Source organism: Triticum aestivum, chromosome 2A, assembly GCF_018294505.1.
Source record: "Triticum aestivum cultivar Chinese Spring chromosome 2A, IWGSC CS RefSeq v2.1, whole genome shotgun sequence".
In the NCBI taxonomy this organism is placed as follows: domain Eukaryota; kingdom Viridiplantae; phylum Streptophyta; class Magnoliopsida; order Poales; family Poaceae; genus Triticum; species Triticum aestivum.
Window position 1 is genome coordinate 779,506,513 of NC_057797.1, and position 24,154 is coordinate 779,530,666.

Below are 24,154 nucleotides of genomic sequence, written 5' to 3' on the forward strand. Positions count from 1 at the left end.
AAGAAACAGTTTGCCTTTTCATGGATCGCTTTGTCAGATTTTCCTTGAGAGTGTACGATTGCTAGCTTTGTTAGAAGATGCACATTTTCGATAAAGAATAATTCATTGGTAAAGATCACCCTAAAAAAACTCAGCATGCTAGTATGATTGTCCATATTTATTGGTAAAAGAATAATTTTGGATGACCTGTACGGGGATTCGCTGATAGCATATCCTTAGGACATCTCTAAAGCAGCGAGTCGCTGTCTGTAAATATATAGGAGTACTCAGGTTGGGGAAATTATACAAGGAAGTTCCTGTGATAAGATGGTCAAATCCAAATCGTTGACTTGGTGAGGCAGATTAGATTCCATACACGACCACCCCGCACTATCAGATTCCCCACTGCGGCATTTCCACTAACATGTGTGTTGCAGCCTTCAGAGACCACTCCATTAATAGGTAGATAAACCTGCTACTTTGCTGGAAAAAAAAGCCAATTTGCTTCTTATCCGCTACTTGGACCGTGCCTTCTGAAAGATGCTTGTAATGTAATGTTGGGTCATGTGACCTCTGTTTTGTGATATAGCTATGTATGGCATTTGTATGCAGTATGATTATTCTTGTACTACTCTTCTAGTATTTGTATGTGTTGTGATGTTTCCAACATATGACCATGTGTGTCTGCATTGAAGTCATGAAGTCATATGTTGAGGCGACTCGAGATGCGCTTCTAACTCTAGACAGGATTGCAGTTAGGACTGCATCTTGGGCGTTACATATTTCCACAGAACAAAACTATCATTAATGAAAACATAGTAAAATAAGTTATAGTCAGATAAAATAACATAATGTAGAGTCGATATAGAAAACAGTTGGGACATCACCCTACTTGCATAGCTAGACGACAAACAAATACTTCCAATGTTTTAACATACCACTTGCAAAACATATTAGATGTGGAATATAGCACACTACACTCGGGAGAGTATATATGTCTTGTCCCGCACAAGTCGGGACCAAGCAATAGTGACCTCGACCTGAGAGCCACATACACGACATGTACGCTGATTTATGTTGCAGTAGTGGGGAGGGAAGTAAACAAGGCCAGATCCGGATGGGCAACCAGATCCCCCGTAGCCTTGAATGCAAACTTTTAATCCTACATCTAATTCTACTCAAATAATTTTCCTTGGCAGTGGAAGGTAACCATCTAGTCCATCTCCCGGGAAAAATTCAATAGAATCAAGCAACACAACTTGCTCACATGTGGGATCAACAGACTCTTCAATAGATGAGGAGCAAGTAATTCGGCCTCTAGATTTAAAAGGAGACACCCCTTCAACAATACGAATAGATAAGATAGTGGCCTGGACCGCTCTAGGAAGTGTCTCAAGACTCAACTTTCCCAACAAGAGCGGCCAAAGAAAAAAGCAGCATCATCTCTAAAAGTGTAGTGGTTAGTAGAACTAATCAATGCCTTATCTTGGGGCTGATATGTTCCACATTCATCTTTAATTTGACTTCAAAGTCGATAGGGACGATGGCGGGGTACTAGGCCGTGGTGCTGCCGGAGAGAAAGCATCGGGAGGCAGCACTGGGGGTGCTGCCGAGGGTATTTGGGAACGACGGCGTTGGTCGGGGAAGGAAGCCGGTGCTCGGTGCAGCGGAGGTCGAGGAGGAAGCGACAAAGGGTGCTCGCCGGCGGATGAGGAGGTTGTTCCGCGGCGGCTGAGGAGTGTGCTAGGGTGCGGCGGTTGTGGGGGATGAAGCGAACACTCCGGTGGGTGGTTAACGGCGGCGGCAGCGGGGGAAGGGGGGGGGGAGGGCGGGGTGATGTTCGATTTGGCTAGGGTTTAATTTGGGGAACGATTTGGAGAAGGGCTGAGAGGAGTTCTTTTTTCTTTTGAGAGAAAGAGGCTGAGACGAGTTTTTTTTTTTTGAGAACTAGAGGCTGAGACGAGTAGTAGTTGGAATTTGGGAATGGTCGGCCCGCGAATATTTTTCTGTCTCGCGCCCTCGCTCGCTCTCCCGCACAATTAGGCCCAAAAGATTTCACTTTATGGCTTGCACCACGTCCCGGCAGTTAGTGGGCCGTGACCCAGTTATCCCGGCAGAAAACCTGTCGCGGATCATCCCGGCAGTCCGTATGCCCCGGTAACTTATATTCTCCCGGCAGTTTATTTGCCCATATTTAGTTGTGGCGGCAGTAAGGTAATTCCCGGCAGATTATTTGTCCTTGATAAGGTATTTCTCCCGGCAGTTTACTGCCTCTAATCAAGTGTTATGGTGTAGTGTAAATAAAGCAATCGCCAAGTTACCACAAGATACACACATAGTCTCAACAGGAAAAAAAAGAAAAAAAGTATGGAGTATGGACACAAGGTGCAAAAGGTCATTCTGAGGGCTCAACTCAACAAACCCAAACAAAGAAATCTAAAAAATAGCAAAAGGTCATCAGCCAGAATTGCACGAGAAGGGCCAGCCAAGGCAAGAAATGATCCTGCAAACATCATCATTAGCATTACTATTGCTTAACTGAAACGGTCGAACATATAATATGAGATAGCATGGAAAGTATTATAAAGGCTAAATTTATATAGACCATCACACCTTTTATTAGAAACAAACTCGATGATTTTTTTGTTTCTCATAAATGGAAAACAACCGCCCATTTTCAGTAAACAAACTATAGAGTATAAAGGTTCTACCCTGTAAGACATGTTGACACAGGAAAGTTAACCAAACTAGTTATTACTTATTTACTTAGATGTGTAAGCATAGTAATTTGCAAGCTACTTGCTTTCACTATAGCAATCATCTCACACCCACAAGCAATTTCTCAATATACAGTGCCATTCTGATTTGATAAGCTTGTGTCAGTTTACATGGAACTTATCTCCGCATGACAGGCACTTCAATGGATCTTTGCTCCTCCTAACCGTTTGGTCTTGTACATTCTGTTGTTCCAGGAAGCAATCGGTGTGCTCGTACCGCAACAGTCGGCCGACTCGTCTGCAGCGGCTCTGGCAGAAGCACCCCCTCTCCACTAATGCTTATGATGTTGCTGTTGTTGCTTTCCATCTTCCTTGCATTGCAATTGGCAACTCCAGTGTGATTGATTAAGGCTTAATCATGGAGAGCAAGCTCACCTGACCCTCATCCTGACCTATAGTTTCAGATATATTTTTCATACTATGAGAAACAAAGAGTATAGGTGATTCATAGATCAAATCTATTAGCATTATCAAATCTACCTTTCAAAAGCATTTACGCATAGGCCCTCATCTTGCAGTGTAGATTATCTTACTGATGATGATGATGATAAACCAATGTTGAGGTAAGATCATGAAAATCACCCATGGCATTGAACAATCAGACCCATTCTTCAGCAGTTTCTTCGATATTACCCGAATCTTCAAAATCAAAAGGGAGAACAAGAAGCGAACTCATACATTGGCTCATGATGCTTCGTCTCCAACTCTCCATAAGACCATAAGGATGTATGCTCATGTCTGCATAGTTGTTTCCGATCAAGGCAGTCTTCTTCGACATGCGGTGTAAAAGCCCTGAGTGTGCAACCTTGCACATTGATGTTAGGGCATCAATAACCGATCCATAAAACTTAGAGGAGGATAAAGCCGAGAGTGTCTTTGCTCTTCTAAAGAATGCCATCTCTAACCGATCCTCAATACTTAACGGAGTAAAAAAAATGCAACACAAATTTGGTTCAAAGACTACATCAAACTTGCATAAAACTCCTACATAAAACTACTACACAAATTCCGAATATTTTGATAACTTACAACAAACAATATTTATACTACATTGCATAAAAACTTACTAAAAATTACTCGCTGCCGCTCTCGTTCTCCAAGCACTCCCACTCTGATTCGTTAAGCCCTCCGATTTGACGTCCATGGCCCTAGTCGTTGGTATCACCATGTCCTACTCCGTTGCCACCGTCGTCGTTGTCACCGTTGGAGTTGCTAGATGAGAGGTCGATGATCTCTCACCCCAGCACGTACAACCGGCTCTTTGCCTCGATGCGTTCCATGTAGAGCTCGGGGAGCTCCGCCATGTGCGCCTTGTCTGCTTGCCACTCCTCAAGGCGCTCGCGGGTCTCCCCGTATTCCCATGTCTCCCGTGCGGTGGCCACCCCGACAGGCTCCCACCGCGACAAGCCGTCGAGGAAGTTGTGCCGGGCATTGGTGCCGTGGAAGCAGACTTGCATGATGTCGTATTCGCACACCACCCACACGGGGAGTGGAAGGAGCCAACCCAGATCGGCCCGTGTCACGGTCGGTTATCTCCGCGACCCACGTCCCTCATCGGTGCTGCAGGGCACCAAGATGTATTGCCGTTGCGCGGTCGGTGGCAGGAGACCGGGGATGTGGGAGGAAGAAGCACTGGCACCGGCGCGGGAGGAGGGTGAACTGCCATGGCCACGAGCGATTGGATCCGGCCATTATCGGCGGCAATCCGGCGCCAAAGTGGATGTTGGTGAGGATGGGGGTGCGCCGGCATGGATTAGGCGGGCGAGGCGGTGGAAGGTGAGGTGAAATTGGTTGGGGAATTTTTACTCCACAAGTAGTCAGTCAAGTGTATTTAAGAGTCACGTCTGCTGTGGAGTAAGAGTTTTTCTCGACTAATGGTTTTTGGGGTTCGGTTGGTTCCTCGTTAGATGAGGAGAATCAGATTTATCCTCCTCTAATAGTTTATTGGGGATCGGTTAGAGGTGCCCGCCCTTAATGACTTGTCTTTGAGTAATAAATTTGAAGTTGCTAAAATAAGTTATGTACGAGCTGCTTGAACCATAGAATAACCGTGTCCGTGGTGACAACTTCGGTTTGATTGTGTTCTGTGACTGGAGAACTCTGGTCATCTCCCCCGCAAAAAATAAAATAAAATAAAATAAAACTCCGGCTATCTACCATCCCTAGAGGACCCGACACTGGACCCTCTAAATTATTTTTCTTCCTTGGCAGTAGACTTGCACCCTGCAGTCACCACCTTATGTTGATTTGGTATGATCACGAGCTCAGAGGCCTGACTTATATTATGCAATGTTCATAAATAACCCATCAATGGCAGCAGGTGGGAAATTAAATGCACTAGATGTACCAAGCAACCAAAAGTATAACATAGTACAGTAAGTTATAGTCAGATCAGATAACACAATATAAAGTCTATACACAAACAGTTGGGAGTTGGGACACCATCCTACTTGCATAGCTGGCCGACATACAAATAATTCAAACATTTTTACTAACGAGTAGCGATACATAGTAGATGGGCAAGATAGGTAGTAGATCCCTTGATCACAAGATTTCCATCTTGTCCTGTACAAACCACGACCAAGCAACAGTTACCTCCACCTCAAAGCCACCGACCAAGCATGTGCGCCGACTTACCCTGCAATACTGGGAAGGGAAGTAAAGAAGACCGGATACGGATGGACGGTCAGATCCCCCATAGGCTTGTATGGCAACTTGCAATCCTCCTTGTAGTCCTGCCGTAACAACCTTCCTTGACAGTGTAAGGTAACCATCATCCTCAGGAATCTTTTCAGCAGACTCAACCAGCACAACTTGCTCGCATGTGGGATCAACATACTCTTCAGTAGAGAACGAGCAAGCAACCCGGCCTCCAAATTCGAAAAGAGACACTCCTCCAACCACTCGAATAGACAATATAGTTGCCTGGGCCGCTCTAGGAACTGTCTCAAGCCTCAATGTTGCCGAACAAGAGCGGCCAGAGAAAAAAGCAGCATCACCTCCAGAGTAGTGGTTAGTAGCACTGATCAATGCTATATCCTGGGACTGATCTGTTCCAAATTTTATCTTTAGCTCGACTTCGAAGTCAACAGGTTCGTCAGCGACAATTGCACGAGAAGGGCCAGTCAGGTGCAAAAAAGGATCCTGCAAACATCATCATTGTCATTACTAATGCTTAGCTGAAACGGACAAACATATAATGAGATAGTATGGAAAGTATTATAAAGGTGTAAATTTAAATAGACCATCACAACTTTTCTTAGGAACAAACTCAATGACTTTTTGGTTTCTCATAAATGGAACACAAGCTCGCATTTTCAGTGAACAAACTATAGATAGACTGATAGAGTATAAAGGTTCTGTCCTGCAAGACATGTTGACACAGGAAAGTTAGCCAAACTAGATATTACTTATTTACTGGGATGCATAGGCATAGTTAATCTGCATGCTACTTGCTTTTTGCTCGGGTGCATGCACAGGTGTTTTGCTCCTGCTAGAACTTTTATTATTTTTCCTCTTATCTTTATATCTGTCCTGGACGTCTCTTTTAAGCGCCAGCGCATGCTCAAGTAGCTAGCTTGATAGGATGTCTTTCCTGCAAGGACGCCTAAATATTGTATCTTGTTAACTGAATATTGTATCCCATTAACTGAAAAAAGTAGCAGCCAGTCACCCAATCGAGCATTCAAGTTGCATCATTGTGGTACAAAGGCATCAAATACCTAATTGTCTGCATCCATATGAATGTTCATGGACAATCACCTGAAGGTGGGCATGTGACTTTTAGGAGGAAGGAAGGAAATCTGTTAAATATTACTGAAGGTACAATTGTGAAATGTAGTAACCAGATAAAAGAAATGAGTTGCTTCGATCAGGTTGTTTTCAGCCAAGAGTAATACTAATAATCAAGCTATGCTTTTCTTACTTAAGAACTAGCTGAGCCATATCGACATATTAAGTTTCTATTTGCTAGTATAATTACAAAAAATCACATGCATACAAGAGGAAGGGGAAAAACATTTCATACATACCTTTTCTGTGACTACTTGGCAGTTAGCCCTGGAGCAGGAGAAGAGAAGGTTGCGGTTAAAGTCCACAGCGTCTCGAGCAGCCACCACACCGTACACATAGAGTGGCCACTTCAAGTTCTCATTTAGGTCAAAGATTTTGAAGGAGTAGATCTGCAAGGCCTTGGTGATGTAACGAGAGGATTCAATGACACGAGGTGCAGAGTGCGTATAGTACATAGGGGACAGTGTGGCTGCATCATCAATGTGGGTAGTGTTATATAAATCTGGAAATCAGTAAATCAAGGGACTAGAATATTCTTTTCACTATCCAAGAAGCAAAGCAGCAAGTGTTGTGATTGCACTGATTGGGACATGTAGATTAACTGAACAATACTCCCTCCATTCCTAAATATAAGACCTTTTAGAGTTTCCAATATGGACAAGATTTGGATGTATATAGACTTATTTTAGAGTGCACATTCACTCATTTTGTTCCGTATATAGTCCATATTGAATTAGCTAAAAAGTTTTATACTTAGGAACAGATGGAGTGGTATAAAAGGAGCAAAGCGGACTAACAAGAGGAAATTAGGTGGATGAACTGTTATCTTACTTATATCATTGAAGCTGCCACACCGTAACACCGGACTGCCCCAAGTAGATTCCCAGCCGTTACGACGCTCTTTGAAAAGAGAAATTTCAGCATCCTCAGAAGATTCACAAGAAATTGGCGATCCATGCGTGGCTATGGTTTTGGAGATCCTCAGACATTCTTGCGACAGGAGATGGAATAATCTGAGCTTCTCCAAGGGGATGGTGGCACTGAATTCTTTCCTCAGAGAATGGATCCGGTAGGCCAATTTGTGCGCCTCGTGCAAGAGCAGATCCAGGGCTTCTTGATGATTATCCACCAGGTAGGGCAAACTCACCGGTTTGATTTCTTTGATCCTGTGGAGGGACATGTGATCGACCAACTGAGGTGATATTGATCTCCCATCGCTGGCGGCATGATGGCGCTTTAGATAAGCCTTCTTTCCGGTCATCGTCGCCAGATCCCGGGACGTGATCTCCATCCTCAGGAGATCCGTCTCCCATCTCAGGATCTCACGGTGACGACGGAGAGCGTCTACCAAGTCTTCATTCTCCGACGGGATCGACCCCTTGTCCATCCGCACCTTTTTGTCCCCGCCGCCGCCTAGGGTTAAGTTCTCTTTTTTGGGAATAACCTACGCGCGCCTACCAGGTTTCAACCAAGATGATTGCACCTCGCCTCTCGGCGGTGCAAGCAGAGGACGGCGACCGAGCAGGACTAACTCCCAGTACTTACTGGCGATGATGACATGCCACGATGAACGGCGGGCACCACGAGTCCACGACGAAGCAGAGCTCGCTCTATCGACTTGGTTCCTGCCCTAAGCTGGCTCGATTGACCTTCGATTTTTTAGCACCGTAGCCTGCGATATGCAGGTACAAAGCTTGCCTCCAATATAGCCGATTGATTCTAGCCGGAACACACAATGCACGCACACAAATCGCCGGTGGATTGATAGCCACAGGCTCGAGCCTTCTCTTTTCTTTTTTATATATCACGTCACGGTACAGTTGTTTACAGGCAAACCTAGTCGTTTTTTATATATCGTCGACGTACTAGTCCTACTCGGACACACACATGCATATATGTAACCTACGTACACGTACACGTATATATAGAAGTTCTAAGCTGTGTTTAACTCTAACACGGACAGTATATTATAAGTAATGTTCCCCGCAAAAAAAGGGACAGTATATTAAGTATCCCAACTCCCAGCCCGGCCACTTGTTTGAAACCCTAAGCTAGCGGCGGCGCCGGCCGCTCTCGTTGCTTGGTAGGGAGATGGAGATGGAGATGGAGCTGATAAACGATATCATGTCCCTGGAGAGGGAACGCCAAGACTTGCTGGAGTCGCTTACTCCCAGGATTTCTCGCTGGGAGGACACAACCTCTACTACAACAACAATGTCGAGGGTCGCTGGAATCAACGCCGAGAACCCATCGCCCGTTCAGAAGAAGATGGACTCACTGCAGGTTAGAGACGACGACAAAGGACTTGAAAAATACTTCGATTTCACCCTCCAAGACACGGAGGACTTGGGCCACCGGATGCTATCCATGTCACACTTTCTCTCCAACTCCCATGCCTCCGTCTCCTCGTACAATGCAGAAGAGCTGGTTAGCACAGCGTCCAGATTAGTTAAAATATCAAAGGATCTCTTACACAAGCCAGCCGAGGAGGTGGTCGAGAAGGATGATGATGAGAAGGAGATGATGCTATCCAACGAATTCTTGCGTCTCTCCCACAATGTCAGGGAGAGACCCTACCTTTACAAGAATGAGTTGGCGATCATGTTCACGGAGGAGGACGAGGAGGAGTATGAGAGGGAGAAGGAGGCGGAGAGGGAGGCAGCGAGAGAGAGGGAGGAGAAGAGGAGGCAGTGGAAGCAGAAGAAGAAGCAGCCGATGGTGGTGGCGCAAGCCCCTGACCAGCAGGAAACAAAATCGCCAATGGAGCGTCTCAAAGAGGGTATGGATACTGAGCTGCGACTTTTCGCCGGCCACCGTGGATACTGGGAAGATACAAACACCAGCAAGACCGGACAGTGCGGCCGGTTCCAAGATAAAAGTAAGTAAAACATACATGCATGCTGCTTAGGTTACTCAACTTTATATGTCTAGCTAGTCTGTTTGCTCTATATATCTATACATATCTAAAGGAATTTCAGCAGAACACCAACTTCCTCCCTCATTTTTCTTTATGTAAGAGAATAGCTCAATTTAGTCATCATATTATTAGATTTCTGACGACAGCTCACACTTGGCTTTGTTGTTGCAGCCACTTTGAGTCCTATGCAGTTTACACACTACACACCCGGTATCACCCTGCCCCCTGCTGCTGTCACTGGGACAACCGTGCAGATCTACTCCTTCAAAATTACTCGACTGCACAATGACCTCAAGTGGCCACTCTATGTCTACGGCGAGGTCGCTGCCCGGGACACCGTGGACCGCAACCGCAACCTTCTCTTCTGTCGGTCAAAGTTTTATGGCCAAGTACTCACTGAAAATGTATGCACTGTTTTACATTTAGTTTTCTCTTCAGTTTCATCTTTTTCTAAAGTGTTTTTTCCTTCTTCAGCAAAACATTCCATTCAAGTAAAATGGTGATATAATGCTTGCAGGACTCTTCCCTATGCTTGACTGGCCCTTCTCGTGCAATTGTAGCCGAAGATCCTGTTGACTTTGAAGTCAAACTAAGAATTATTGAGGGCGATGATGAGATCAAAGACAGAGTATTGATGAGTCTTAGCAAGCGTTACGACGATTCAGAACAACCTTTATGCTTCCATGGCTCCATGTGTAGTGCAGAGTTGAGCCTTGGGCGACTTGCTGCAACGGTCCAGGCAACTATCGTGGGGGTTCATATTGGTAAAGGGGGGTGGCCTTTTGAATGCGGCGGCCGAGTTACTTGCACCTCGTATTCTGCAGAGCTTGATGATCACTCATGTGATGAAGTTGTTTTGCTTGACTCCGCTGAAAAAATTCCTGAAGATGGTTTAGATGGGTATATTTCTCTTTCAAGGAGCGTTGTGTCAGTACAATTGCAAGGACGGTTGAAAGTTAGCATACAAGGCATACGAGCATACGGGGAATCTGATCCTCCAGTCGATGTTGACTTCCATCCCCAGGATTGCAACGTAAGTATGGGTAGTTGTTTCGTCTGTGGCACTAAGGTGGACATCACGGTTGCTTGGTCCCGGATTGTCCGGGACAAGATGGATTTACTAATTAAGGGTTATTCTACCCAGACGTAGTGTGCTGTCTTGCCCATCTAATCTATTGGCTAGTGGTATGTTATTTGTATGTCGGCCAGCTATGCAAGTAGGATGATGTCCCAACTATTTGTGTATTGCTCTCTATTGTGTTATCTGATCGGACTATAACTTATTGTACTATGCTATTTGTGTATCGACTTTATATTGTATTATCTGATCTGACTATACCTTATTGTACTATTATATGTTATTATACTTTTGGTTGCTTGGTACGTTGTTTGTGGACATTGCATAAGTCAGGCCTGTGAGCTACCAGATCATCATAAGGTGGTAACTGCAGGGTGCAAGTCTACTCCAAGGAAGAAAATTAATTTATATAGTATCCAGTGTCAGGTCCCCCAGGGATGTTAGATGGCTCGAGTTCTTGTCACAGAACACAACTGAACCAAATATGTAACCAAGGACTTCTGTAGTTCAAGCAACTCATAGATACTCCCTCTGTAAACAAATATGAGATGTTTTATAGATCAATAACGTAGTGAGCTAAAACCACCGAATTGGGCAATTTTACCGAGGGGGACTGGTAAACGTGGTTACCACGGTTACCGAGAATATTTCGACGATTTTATACTTGAATATTAAATTCAAATGAGTGAATGAAGGAACATTCGAACCAGAGGCCTCTCAAAACATGAAGTAGGTTGCTACCAACACGTCAAAACAAACTCTCATGATATTAATTAGATCCTACGTACTTTACTATAAATCAAGCGTTTAAATTCAAAAAATGGTATTTTTTGCTTGGTATGGGGATTTACCGAGGGGCGCGGAAATATGCGGTAACCATTGAAAATCTTGAAATTTCGACCGGTAACCAAAACCTTGGCTAAAACGTCTTACATTTGTTTACAGAGGTAATACCTCTTTTTCTGGCAACTTGAAATTTATTAAACTCAAAGCCAAGTCACTAACTTCAATGTGCTTGCACTCTGATAATTGGTACCAGCTTTTTACAGGGCAAGTAGAAGAAGACTACCTTGGTCGGAAACAACTATACATCCTAAGCCTGTGTATGAGCTAGCTTATTGTTCTCCCTTTTGATTTTGAAGATTCGGATAATACCGAACAAACCAATGCAGATTGGATCTGATTGTTCCATGTCACGGGTGCTTTTCGTGCTGCTGCCTTGGCAGGAGCTTGACAGTCAGTTAAGAAGGCATCTTCTCCAGTTTGAGCGGCCAATACCTGGGGCTTGGGTTTTCCGCCTGCAATGCAGATTCTGCAACTGAAGTCGCTTGAATCTGTTTGTGCTCGCTGGAGTTCCAATGTATTAGTGCTAGAGTTCGTGCCTTACTTCTTATAGATCTGAAACACAGGAAGCAGATGAAGCCGCTCTCAATGCAGCTTGATTCTTCTCCTGTAAATATTGAAGTATTATTTTCAGGATCAAACACAATCTTCCATGCTGAATTGACAAAGTAATGCCTCATTCGCTGCTTCTGGATTCCTGACGCCCAAGTTCCTTCTCTTCTTTGACTTGCAAATCTCTTCGCAGGCCTTATATAGAGTTTAGTTGGATAGTCTCGTCCACCAAACATCCCTGACCGCTCCAGTCGATTTTTGCTAATAATTTCTTGGAGAAAAGTATATCGTACATATAATAAACAGGCAGAGATGTCCTCTCCTCTGGGCAGAGTATATTAGCTGCGACGAGGTCTTCAACTTTTACGCTTCTGCTGCTTGTTTTTCTTGTTAGATGACTCAGTGCGGTCCTTAGGCTTGGAGGACTCTGGAGCCTTGCTCTTCCTTCCCCTTGTCACCTCTGGATCTGCCGCGAATGGCCTCCTCGCAAGTCCTATGGATGTTGCCGATGTCAAAGAGCTCGCCAACTGTCTTGGGGTTCTTGTGGGCAATCTTGTGGATGAGATCATTACACTGGATGCCCCTGGTGAATATCCTTATTAGCAGAAAACATAAGAGTATCCTCAACATTAACTCAATAGTACTGGAGTAAGCTTGTGTTAGGCTCTCTGACTGCTAGAATATAACGGCATGCTTTGGAACCTAGGAAATTGCCAATGCCATATATTGCTTGTTTGAAGTTCAGTCCATTGTGATATTTTCGCTACTGCTGTAGGATCAACTGCTTTATTACTTTATTTTACTACTCAGATTTGTACTTTATTGCTTGCTTGTTTGAATATTTCCGCACGTTTCATAGGAGTTCTCCGCACGTCCCCCGCGTCGTCCCCAGGGCGGCTCGGGGGAACCCTAGGTACGCCGCCGCCGCTCCCCTCTACAACACGTCCCCCCTCCCGCCGCCGCTGGATGAGTCCGCCGGGCGAAGCCCGCGCCGGAGGACGGTGGCGGCAGGGATCTTCGCGCGCTCGGCGGCCTAGGTTGCCGGCGTGAACCCGTGGTGGTGGGAGTCTCATCCTCGGCGTCTCCGGCCGGCATGGCGGCTGCCCGGCGCGGCGTCCTCGTCCTCTCGCAGGTGATGGGCTGCCGGCTGCTCGTGGCTGCCTCGACGGGATGGCGTCCCGAGGTTTCAGATCTGGCCGTGGCGGGCTCGGCCGATCTGGCCCGTTAGCTTCGGCCGGCGGTGAGGTTGGTGGTCGTGCGTGGTGATGGCGCCGCCGCCGCGCAAGAGGTGCTTGGGCCAGTGGGTTCGCATGCTGGCGGCGCTGGGGTTCCCCCATCCTCGTTCGGCAGCGTGAGGGTGCGGAGGTAGGGTTGCTCCGGGCGAAAGCCGACAGCGCGGTGTCTGCGGATGTCGCTCTCCTCCTTGGGGCCGTTGTGGAGTTCTCCGACCTCCTCCGCTCTCGGGTCACTTTCTTCGGGTGAAAGCCCAGGACCTGCGGTGCAGCACCAGACGATGGCGTGATACGTCGCTTCCCCTCCCGAGGGCGTCGTCTTGAAGATCGTGATTCCCTGCGTGCTTTCCGAGAGCTGGACTTGCACGACATCGCGGCAGGTGGCCGGCGATGCGCCCAGAGGTGGAGCAGTGTTTCCTCCTCCGCATCGAAGACGGCGGATCTTGGCGGCGTGGCGCAACAGAGACTCGGCGCCCGATGCGCGTGTAGATGGACTCGCGCAGGAGGAGGTGGCTGTCTGGCGTCATGGTGGTGTCGATGGCAGAGTGGCCTGACAAGGTAGAAGCCTCAATATCTGCTCTGAAGACGGACCTGTGGAAGATGGCGGCGATGACACATGTGAGTGCGTCAGACCGGTTTGTGCCCCAGACCCGGTATGTGGCTCGGCTAGGTGCTTCCGGCTTTAGGTGAGTGGTCTGGGTATTTGGCCCAACTGGCATCCCTTCATCATATGGATAGGAGTAGTGGCATATGTTGTCGAGATGACGGATTCAGGCATATTGTTGTAATACTTTGTAAGGTCCTCGAGAATAATCAATAAAGTGGCCGCATACATCTCCCAGATACAGAGCCCGTGGTCATCCTCCTTTTCTAAAAAAAAAGATTAGTACTGGATACTGTAAATCATATGCTGAAGTTGTTCCATTAAGCAAAAGATGTGCTGTACTGCAACACCCAACAGCCAGTTCCGACACAAGCACCTCTGCTACCCTCTCGCTTCTGTCTCAATCTGCCCGGCCTTACAATTTGCATCCCAAATGTGATTAATCAAGTGTATAGTTAATTTTCTACTATGAGAAACAGGTACTATAGCTTAGAAAACTCAAGTAGCCAACATGCACAGGCACATTTTGATCTAGTTTGGCCATGCGGGGTGACCGACATTTGTTAGCTTGGCAAAGCTCATGTCTTTGACCAAAAACAACTGCATTCGTCAATTGGACCCAAACTCAAATGTAGGTTTACTCCAAGCTGAAACATCATAAATAATAAAGGTACCTCCCTAGAAGTTGTAGGAATAGAACAAAAGAAACATATATTGGTCTACTACTTCTTCAAGTTTGATCATGTAAGATCAAACAAACATCCGTCCAGTTCTTCAGGTTTGATCACACAAGCCAACATAAACATATGTAGGTCTTCTTCAAATATGATTACACAAGACAACAAAATAAAATAAAAAACTTAGTTCCAAGTTTGATCACCTAAGAGCATGAGCTAAACAAGAGTCACAGAGGGAAGATGTACCCCTCCGCCAAGTTGTCGAGCTTGTCCCTCACAAGTAGAGACCAAGCAATGACAACCTGCAGCTTAGAATTGCCAACAGTACATTCTTGAGTGCTTATTTGGCAATGTTGAGCAGGGAAATCAAGCCGGGCTTCGTCAGCAACAATACCAGACTCTGAATAGCCGTTTATGATAATCCTCAGCGATCCTTTTGATTCCACAGTAACAACATTCCTTGACAGAGGAAGGTAACCATCTAGTCCATCTTGGGGAAATTTTTCAACAGAATCAAGCAACACAACTTGCCGACATGCAGCAGCAATAACACGTCCAGTAGACGATGAACAAGCAACTTGTACGCCAAATTCAAAAGGAAATCCCCCTCCAACAACACGAACAGACAAGATAGTGGCCTGGACCGCACTACGAATAGTCTGAAGGCCCATCTCTGCGCTACACAGGCAGCCAAAGAAAAGAGCAGTATCACCACCCAAATGGTGGTGGTTAGTAGAACTCATCAATGCTTTATCTTGGGACTCTGCTCCATCTTTTATCCTTAGTTCAACTTCAAAGTCAACAGGGTACTCGGACAGTATAGCACGGGAAGGGCCAGTCAAGTGCAAAAAAGGATCCTGCAAACATCATCGTCATCGTTATCATTACTAACGCAAAAATGAAACATACGAATAACATGGAAAGTATTACAAAGGATTAAATTTAAATAGACCGTCACAACTTTGTTTAGGAACAAACTCAATGACTTCTATGTTCTCATAAACAGAACATAAAGCTCCCATATTCTGTAAACAAACTAGAGAGCATAAAGATTCTATCCTACAAGACATGTTCATTCTGGAAAGTTAACCAAACTGGGGAAGTACTTAGTTACTTAGATGCATAGGCATAGTCAATCTGCATGCTACTTGTGTTTTACTCAGGTGTAGGCACTAGGGTTTTTGTGCCTGCATAAATTTTCTTTCTCTTATCTTTCTTTCTATCTTGGATGTCTCAAGTAAATAAAACAATTTAAGCTCGATGCGTGCCCAAGTACCTAGATAGGATGTCTTTCCTACATGGATGCCTAAATACAGTATCTTGTTAACTGAATAGTGTATCTCATTAACTGAAATATGAAGCAGCGAGTCACCGAATCAAATATCCAAGTTACATCATTGGGGTACCAATCAAATGTCTACTTATTTGCATCAATATAAGTGAGCGTAGACAATCACATGAAGGTTGCCATGTAATTTTTAGGAGGAAGATAATATGTGCAATATTAGCGAAGTTACAATTGTGAAATGTAGCAGCTAGATAAAAACATAAGAAGTGACAAAGCTGATAAAAAAATAATATCTTTGCCAAGGTGAACAATTAACACAAAGTTCCATCTCCCTCCTTTTTGTTTGAATACATGTATGTATTCTTGCTTGCAAGGTCATGTGAGTCATCTATTTTTTCTTCTTATGGTTGTTTTAGTTGCATGTGCCTTAATACAAATAGCTAAAAAATACTGATACTTTGCTTTGAGAGAGTTTGTTGATTTGTTGCCTGCCGTGCTTAATTTACAGAGGTGCTACCTGTCTGTTTGTTTGAAACGCCTATGAATGAGAATGGTATTCCCTTCCTATGAGTTTTGTGTACTGATGGACAGAGCACCAAGAATTAATGGTCACATTGATTGTTTGAATGTTCTTCTTGCTGCTGACCAGTGTGACCACAGTACAATGGATTATATCTCTGAATGAGAACTGTTTCATCTTCCATGGTCATTAGAAGGTCGAAACGGGAGACTGACAGACACTGAGCCCCTCTACTACCTAAAATATTTTCATTTTGTTTTTTTTAGAAAAGGAGGAATCACCCCCGGCCATTTTCATTTTGGTCTACTGAATAAATTTCTTGCTTGAACTATAATATTGCTGCTGTTGTTGAGATATGTATCAAACTATTGGAATCAAATTTAACCATGCAACTATATCAACAAGGGCCCGCAGTCTGCCTGGAAGGTGCAGTATGGAAACTGCTTGCATTAATCCATAATAGATCTTGACTTCGGCCAGAAGTAGGAACTATTTTTTTTTTCATATAACCTCTTGTACTAATTACAACTAGATGTTACTCACAGAGTGAGTTTGTTATCTGCTGTGCTACCCGACTAATCCTGCTGAGTTTAATTCCATTTCCTTGGTGTGTAGTTACGCGCTGATAGGGATAAACTTTGCTTCACTCAAACTGTTTTTATCCAAGAGTAATGATAATCAAGCTATGCTTATTAAAGAACCACCAGAGCCATATCGACCAACATATTAATTTTTTATATTTGCTAGTGTAAATGCTTAATACACAAGGCCTCACATGCAAGAGGAAGAAAAAAAATGTCGTATACATACCTTTTCAGTGAGTACTTGGCAGTTAGCCCTGGAGCGAGAGAAGAGAAGGTTGCGGTTACCATCCACAAAGTCTCGAGCAGCAACTACGCCGTACACATAGAGTGGCCACTTCAAGCTGTCATCTAGATCAAAGATTTTGAAGGAGTAGATCTGCAATGCCTCGGTGGCGAAGCCGGAGTATGGGATGATACCAGGAGCAAAGGGGGTAAAGTACATAGGAGACAATGTGGCTGCAACATCAATATGTGTGTAGTGTTATATAAATGTACAAATTACTAAACCAAGAGAAGTGCAATATTTTACTATACAAGAAGGAAAGCAGCATGTAATATGATTGCATTGACTGAGAAATGCATATTAAGAAACAAAAAGGAACCAAAAGCAGGAAATACATGAGCACATAGGTGCTACCCTCACCGACATCAAATCGGAACATCCACTTGGGAAACTGTGTGCTTGTGTGTATTTGTGCAGGTATATAGCCGTTTCACCACCCGTATCACTGGTGTATTTCCTTTCAAATGCACTGTAGTCTTGACTTTACTTCGTTACTCACTACCTTCCAACAGCTAATCCTATTTGACAACTTATTGTCTCCATGTTTGAACGGTACGGTTCGCTAGGCCTCTGAGAGACATATGTATATGATCGATCAATACCCTTGGTAATTACTCACTTGTCTTTACAGTAAATTGGTGAGAGTTGATTTGTTCCTAAATCTGACATGCATGATGCATTAGTACACTCACATTATATTCTACTCCCTCCGTTCCGAATTACTTGTCGTAGGTATGGATGTATCTAGATGTATTTTAGTTCTAAATACATCCATTTCTGCGACGAGTAATTTGAAACGGAGGGAGTAGGAATTTGGTGTGGGGTTTTCTAATTTCTGGCACAAGCACTAATTCCCTCTAAACTAGTACAATGAGTTTCCCCAGAGTAAATTTTCTACCAAAATTACTTAAACTTTTACTGCACAAGAAGGAAAGGCAGCAAGCGATACGATTGCACTGATTGAGAAATTGATTCATATTAAGAAAGAACAAGGAAGCAAAGCTGACCATAAAGACTAAGTTAGGTTTTAAAAAAGAGACTAAGTTAGGTGAGATAATGAAGCAGCATGGATGGATGAACGGCTCTTACTTAAGTCATTGAAGCCGCCACACCTTAACACGGGGCTGCCCCAAATGGAGTTCCAGCTGACACGGCGCTCTTTGTAAGCCGAAACTGCAGGAGCATCCTGAGAATTAGATTTGCCTGAATTGGGTGACCCATGCCTCGCTATGATTCTGGAGATCTCCGCGCATCTTTTTGACAGGAGATAGAGTAATCTGACCGTCTCCAAGGGGATTGGAACACCGAGTTCCCTCAGAGACTGGACCCGGTAGCCCAGCTTGAGCGCCTCGTGCAAGAGCAGAGCGAGGGCCTCCTCTTGATTTGCAACGAGGTAGGGCAAAGTGACCAGAGGCAGGCTCGCGACTTTCTGGTTCTGGAGGGACAAGTGCTCGACCAGCTGAGGTGATTCGAGAGATAGTGATCTCCCGTCGGGATGATGACGATTTAGGTAATCCTTCTTTCCGGCGGTCGTCTCCAGGCCCCCGGACGTGGCCTCGCTCCTCAGCGTACTGGTCTCCCACCTCAGGGTCTCACGGTAGCGACGAAGAGCGTCCACCATGTCTGTTTTCGAAGTCGACGCCCTCATGTCCATCTTCGTCTCTTCTCCCCAACACCGTTGATCTCTGTTTCCGCCTAGGGCTTCTTTTTTTCTTTGTTATAGGATCTCTCTTCCCGGTTCCCGCCGCCTAGGATATATAAGATCTCCGCTAGTCAGAGTCGGACTGAATCTCTGAGTCGGCGGCGGAAGCTCTCTTTACGTCGCCGATTCCGCCGCCAATTAGGATTCAACCAAGTCTTTTTCTTTTCTTTTTTTGAGTTGAAGGCTTCAACCAAGTTTTTTTTTTGTGGAGAAAAGGCTTCAACCAAAGTGGTCGGGAAGCAAGCTCAGTCCAGCCCTGTATCCCGTCCAAGAAGAAGTGCCCAGAGACAAAGTATGGCCCAGTTCTCCGCTCGCTGGCCCGTCCAAAACCTCCGTGCCCCTTATTATTTGCCTCGAAAAAATGTCTCAAAAAACTTTTTTGCCTCAAAAAAATGTTTATTGTTCTTAAAAAAATACGGGTGCTTACCGATATTATCCGAATATAAATCTTCGTAAACTTTGGCTAAATTTATGGAAAGAGTTCTACAGCGGCCGACCGGCTTGACGGCGCGCCAATGGCACGCTACATATAGGAGTGCTTCTCATCTGACGTTACACGCTGTACATTCATTTATCCACACTTTTTTTTTGCCGAAACAATGTTTCATTAGGGCATGTATAATGGTTGATAAGATAGTTTTATCTTAAGTTTTGGATGTAATTCAGAGATGACAAAAAAAATTATCTACAATGGGTCATTTCTTAGCCTTATTTTCAATAACCAGCTATTCTAGAAACGTGGTGAGACATATTGTGCTAAGAGAGCATCTCTTGTTTTCTCTTAAATAAGAGAGGACAAGTCTTTTCTTATGATTTCTCTCTACTCCACCTCATCATTATCCTACGTGGAATTCTTAAGATAGAACCATTGTACATGCCCTACCAGGCCGTCTCCAACCAACAATCCATAGCCACTCATTCGCTTCTCCCTCAACAGTCGCCTCATCTCCTAAGCTCTATCACGCTAAACTCACCTCTCATGTCCACCTCCAACCTGCTACACAGGGTGGTCATCATGGTGGATGACCCAACCTCACCCACCTCCCACCGGCTCTTGATGCTTGCGACTGACGATGTGACACGCTACGGCCAGAGACGCACGGCGATCCAACGTCGCCACCACTGATGAAGGATCTGCTAGGGACAACATCACACGGAACCATGGTGCTACAACCTGTGCTGGAGACAACAACCACTGTTGTCGCAACCGGCAACCGCTCAAGCTGTAGGCTGCACGACCCAACGACAGTTGCTACAATTGGCAAATGCCCGTGCAGGAAACGGCCGCCATAGGTGCTGCAACCAGCAACCAATGATGCAGGAGCGAGGTGCTGTTGGCATGATGGTGAGCTGGGTTGCTGCAACCAGCATGGCACTGACTGAGCTAAACAGGCGAGTCATTTTGTTGTAACCAGCGCGTATTTTTTGCTAGGTCCGATGACTTTTGGAGTTGCCATGGCGATTCATTTTTGTTGGGACCGGCGACTTCCAAAGCTGCTACCGTGATCCATTTTTACTGGGAACAGCGACTTCCAGAGTTGTGATGGTGATCCATTATACTGGGAACGACAACTTCTGGGGCTGCGATGGTGATCCATTTTTTATGAGACCGGCAAGCATTTTTGCTGCGACCTGCGACTTCTCGAGCTGCGACCAGCATTGGTGATATGAACGTTGAAGCAGTAGTGTGGCAAGCTGGCTGGCCTCTACGACGAGCACGGTCGGCCAAAGGCGAGTGTGGGTGGCCTACTAGCACGGCCCGAGGACGAGCAGAGCAGGGCCGAGGACGTGCTTGGGGGTGCAGGTGATCAGCGAGAGGAGGTGAGGATGAGCATGGGCGGCGCGGTTTGCCGCTGAGTACGCGGGGTATTTTCGTTTACGTGTGTTCAGACCAGGGAGAGAAGGAGACCTAATGACATATGTTTTGATCCAATGGATGCGCGAGGACCGGCCTGGTGACTCGACCAATCGACTGGCGCAGAGCGTTGACCTAAATTTGTGGAGAAATATTTCACATGAAAAAAAGTTAAAACTATACCATTAGTCATGCCATGATACATATTCTTCTACTTTATTTATTTCCTCTAATTTTATGTTGCATTTGATGTTATAGTGCACAGGGGGTGGCCCATGGAGCGGGAATCCCGTCAAAGGGCCGGCCCCTAGGCTCGGGAGGCCTGGCTATAGCCTAGGCCCTTAGTTCGGCATTAAGCCTGACTTTTGGAGGATTACCATCTTGGCATGCAAGCTAGTCCTTCTGCCGGTTCCGGGTCAAGGTCTGTTAGGAAACTCTGTAAACCCCAGCTCTCGTCCCCCTTTATACGGCGAGGCTAGGGTTAGATTGAGGAATATCCAATTCATACTCCACACCTCACTACCTCGTACCTGTGAACACCACAGACGAGGCATTTTCTAGCATCAGTTCAATCAAAGCAGGAATAGGGTATTACCTCAACCACGATGGCCCAACCCTGGATAAAATCTTCATGTCCAATCGGCTTTGATACTTTCAGTTATGCTCTCCACCGTATCAAGGACACTTACATTTTTTGGTACCGTTAGTTGGCAAGAAAATCCCGGGCTTTGTCATTCGGAGACCAAACCCATATTAAATCTTTGATTACGTCTGGTGTGTTAGGGTCAAGCCAGAGCTTCATCTTGGGCTCTTTCACCTTTGTTGCAAACGAGGCCGAGCAGCTCTATATCGACATGCTGCCCACTCCCGTCTAGACCCTCTTCTTCGGCAAGATTGAGTTTATCATCGAACACTATGGAGAGATCCCACTACGTGTCCCACCACTTCCACGAGCAATCTGAACGGCTATCGAGCATGCTTTGGAGCCCGCACCTCAAAACTAGCTACGACCTCTAGCCCGAAGCATGAAGATAACCTATTGGGCACCTCCGTAATCAATTCTTTGATCGCCAGATCTTTCGCTATGTTGAAACAAAAAAATCCACCAACTCAGCTAGACATCCCATCTGATTGCAATGGTGGGCACAAATTGCCACCAATTGATAATCATGAGCTGAAAGATTGCATCTGCGATGGCTATCTCTCGAAGGATGGGGGTAGTTCTACAAGACTCATTTCAATAACAGAACTAAAGACGACGAGCCACCACACGCCATCATATCTCCATGTAGAAGGTCCTCATGAAGGCCCGAGGCGGCTTCAGAGGCAACACAACAACTTATCTTTTTCACCAAGCAACTCTCTCATTGTCACTAACGCCAGACAGACCACTCCCAGCGCTCCTCTGATTACCCCTCCTCCGGCCACCGCTCCTTCGACGCCTCTGGCTTCCACACCCCTCGGCAGTGATGATGAGAGTTATTTTTACACTCTCCAATATTGCTACTAATGACAAGTGAATGGAAATGATTCCAAAATTCTATCTTTATTTTGTTTCCATAGGATATGAGGCTATCCATGGACAAAATCAAGCAAATATATGCAAATGAGTAAAGAAGAGATAAGAAGAACTTAAGTCGGAGGCATAGGAGGCCACCATAGCGCAAGATGACATCTTATATGAGCGCAAGCGCTTGTATGAACACTCATATGAAGTGCCAACAGCGCCTCCTGATCCAACCCAACATTTATAAAGTTTCCAATGCCAGAATGGCAACAAAACATCACTGAAACCTCTCCATCTTCGTCATCCACAGCTATTGGAAATATGATCTAGAGGCAATGATATTTGGGTATTATTCATTTCCAAGTTTATAATTAGTGTTTACATCCTATGCTATAACTGTTATGGTTCTTGAATATGTGATTTGGAGGAAAACTCATAAGCACGTGTAGAATTACAAACAGTAAAATCAGATTCCTAGTCGATCATAACTCTAGAACTAGCTCAAAGTGTTGATTGATGATTCTGTTTTCCTAATCATGGGCATGGCCATAATGCCAGTAACATTTGAGAGAATGATGTTGGAAGATCAATTGTGTTGAATTGACCCAAGTTGTTTGTTATACTTATAGATTATATCATCTGAAGTCTATAGTCCATAACACAGGATTTAACATATGTATGATTCCTTAGACTATGAGAGTATCGAGTCACTTCGTACCAGATGGTGCGCTTTAGGTTGTTCCAGTGTCATCCATAAAAGGGTGATCATAACAACAACTTACGGGTTCATCAGAATCGTATGACGAGAGACTAGATAGCTCGAGGCTTGGATTTGCTCCTCCTATGATGGAGAAATATTCTTAGGGCCATCTCGGTGTGAAATCATTCATCATCGTCTGGCTAGACATATGTGACTAGCTCACAGGAATGTCGGAACACGAGAACGAGAAAAAGAACGAAACCGATAATAAGGAAGACCGGTATAGTGAGCATGTGTTTATCTCACGGAGATATCGATATATCTCACATCGGGTTTTGTAAAATATCGCTAAGCAAAAGGAACTACATATGATAACCAAAGGTTCACTCAAATATCATTCGTGTAAGTATAGGGATCAATATGGACCTCCACAGTTTCCGTGTTGATCATTGAATGAAAGAAGTATTCATTCATGTCTATATTTTACTGAATCTGCAGGGTCACATGCTTAAGGGATTATGATCCGTTGAGTTCTATAGAAGTTATGAATGTGAGAAAATTTTATCAATTTTTTTCTGGAATAAAAGGAATTGTTTTGAGAGAAATTGAAAGCATTTCGGGGTAACCAGAAGAATTTCGGACAGAACTGGGTAATCATATATAGGCGAATTTTTTTCGAAGACCTAATACAAATAATAGAGGACTTAGATAATGATCTAGGAGTCACTAGAATCTATTTCGAGTCAGTGGGCTAAGAAAATATCAATTGGCCTATTAACGGAGAGTAATGGGCCCTAAGGCCCATCTAGTAGAGGCGCTCCCCCCTTTGGGCTTATTGAACAAGCCAAAGGGGGAGAGGAGTTGGACGAGGACTACACCCCTCCCCTTGGCCGGTGCAAGGGAGGAGGGCAGCCCCTCCTCCAAGTCGGCCTTCTCTCCCCTCCATCTATATATACTAGAGGTTTTGGCCATTTTCTGACACACACACAAGTTTTTGAAGACTCCTATAGTTATTTCTTTTCTATTTCCAGTTTAGGCTTGTTCTAGACTAGATCTAATTCTTGTTTTCTCTAGTCCACATAATAGAGAATCCCCGTGAGGTTATCTTCTCCCCCTCTAGTTCTTCGGCGACGACAATATCTATGGATGGCGAAGTGCTGCCATATCGTGACACACCTAAGCGTGTAATCTGTAGAGAAGTGGTGCTTTCGGTGTTTCAAGAACAATCTACAACAATTCTTCTTCCTCTGCAACTCGAAGTTGG

General features: G+C 45.0%; 3 protein-coding genes across 3 annotated transcripts; 1 reads left to right on the plus strand and 2 right to left on the minus strand.

Annotated features, from left to right (window-relative positions):
• Positions 1-5,069: 5,069 nt before the first annotated feature.
• Positions 5,070-8,350, minus strand: LOC123186714 (uncharacterized). The gene is made up of 3 exons (XM_044598430.1): positions 7,380-8,350; positions 6,788-7,017; positions 5,070-5,900 (listed from the first exon to the last, which is right to left on the minus strand). The coding sequence occupies exons 1-3, from the start codon at positions 7,933-7,935 to the stop codon at positions 5,301-5,303; spliced, it is 1,386 nt and encodes a 461-aa protein (XP_044454365.1). The 5' UTR covers positions 7,936-8,350; the 3' UTR covers positions 5,070-5,300.
• Positions 8,351-8,550: 200 nt separating this feature from the next.
• On the plus strand, positions 8,551-10,733 carry LOC123186715 (uncharacterized). The gene is made up of 3 exons (XM_044598431.1): positions 8,551-9,426; positions 9,637-9,869; positions 9,983-10,733. Exons 1-3 carry the CDS (start codon positions 8,640-8,642, stop codon positions 10,613-10,615), a joined length of 1,653 nt encoding a protein of 550 aa, XP_044454366.1. The 5' UTR covers positions 8,551-8,639; the 3' UTR covers positions 10,616-10,733.
• Positions 10,734-14,434: 3,701 nt separating this feature from the next.
• LOC123186716 (uncharacterized) lies at positions 14,435-18,843 on the minus strand. Its single transcript, XM_044598432.1, has 3 exons — positions 18,216-18,843; positions 17,070-17,299; positions 14,435-15,308 (listed from the first exon to the last, which is right to left on the minus strand). The coding sequence occupies exons 1-3, from the start codon at positions 18,778-18,780 to the stop codon at positions 14,679-14,681; spliced, it is 1,425 nt and encodes a 474-aa protein (XP_044454367.1). The 5' UTR covers positions 18,781-18,843; the 3' UTR covers positions 14,435-14,678.
• Positions 18,844-24,154: the final 5,311 nt, after the last annotated feature.

Bases quoted from the DNA above. Each gene is read 5' to 3' on its own strand.
- LOC123186714 (XM_044598430.1), bottom strand. From the start codon at position 7,935: ATGGACAAGGGGTCGATCCCGTCGGAGAATGAAGACTTGGTAGACGCT. The intron at 7,018-7,379 runs GTAAGATAACAG...TTGATGATGCAG, and splicing joins TGGCAGCTTCAATGATATAA to CCACACTGTCCCCTATGTAC. The intron at 5,901-6,787 runs GTATGTATGAAA...TGATGTTTGCAG, and splicing joins GCCAAGTAGTCACAGAAAAG to GATCCTTTTTTGCACCTGAC.
- LOC123186715 (XM_044598431.1), top strand. From the start codon at position 8,640: ATGGAGATGGAGATGGAGCTGATAAACGATATCATGTCCCTGGAGAGG. The intron at 9,427-9,636 runs GTAAGTAAAACA...TTGTTGTTGCAG, and splicing joins CGGCCGGTTCCAAGATAAAA to CCACTTTGAGTCCTATGCAG. The intron at 9,870-9,982 runs GTATGCACTGTT...TAATGCTTGCAG, and splicing joins GCCAAGTACTCACTGAAAAT to GACTCTTCCCTATGCTTGAC.
- LOC123186716 (XM_044598432.1), bottom strand. From the start codon at position 18,780: ATGGACATGAGGGCGTCGACTTCGAAAACAGACATGGTGGACGCTCTT. The intron at 17,300-18,215 runs GTAAGAGCCGTT...TTGATGTTGCAG, and splicing joins TGGCGGCTTCAATGACTTAA to CCACATTGTCTCCTATGTAC. The intron at 15,309-17,069 runs GTATGTATACGA...TGATGTTTGCAG, and splicing joins GCCAAGTACTCACTGAAAAG to GATCCTTTTTTGCACTTGAC.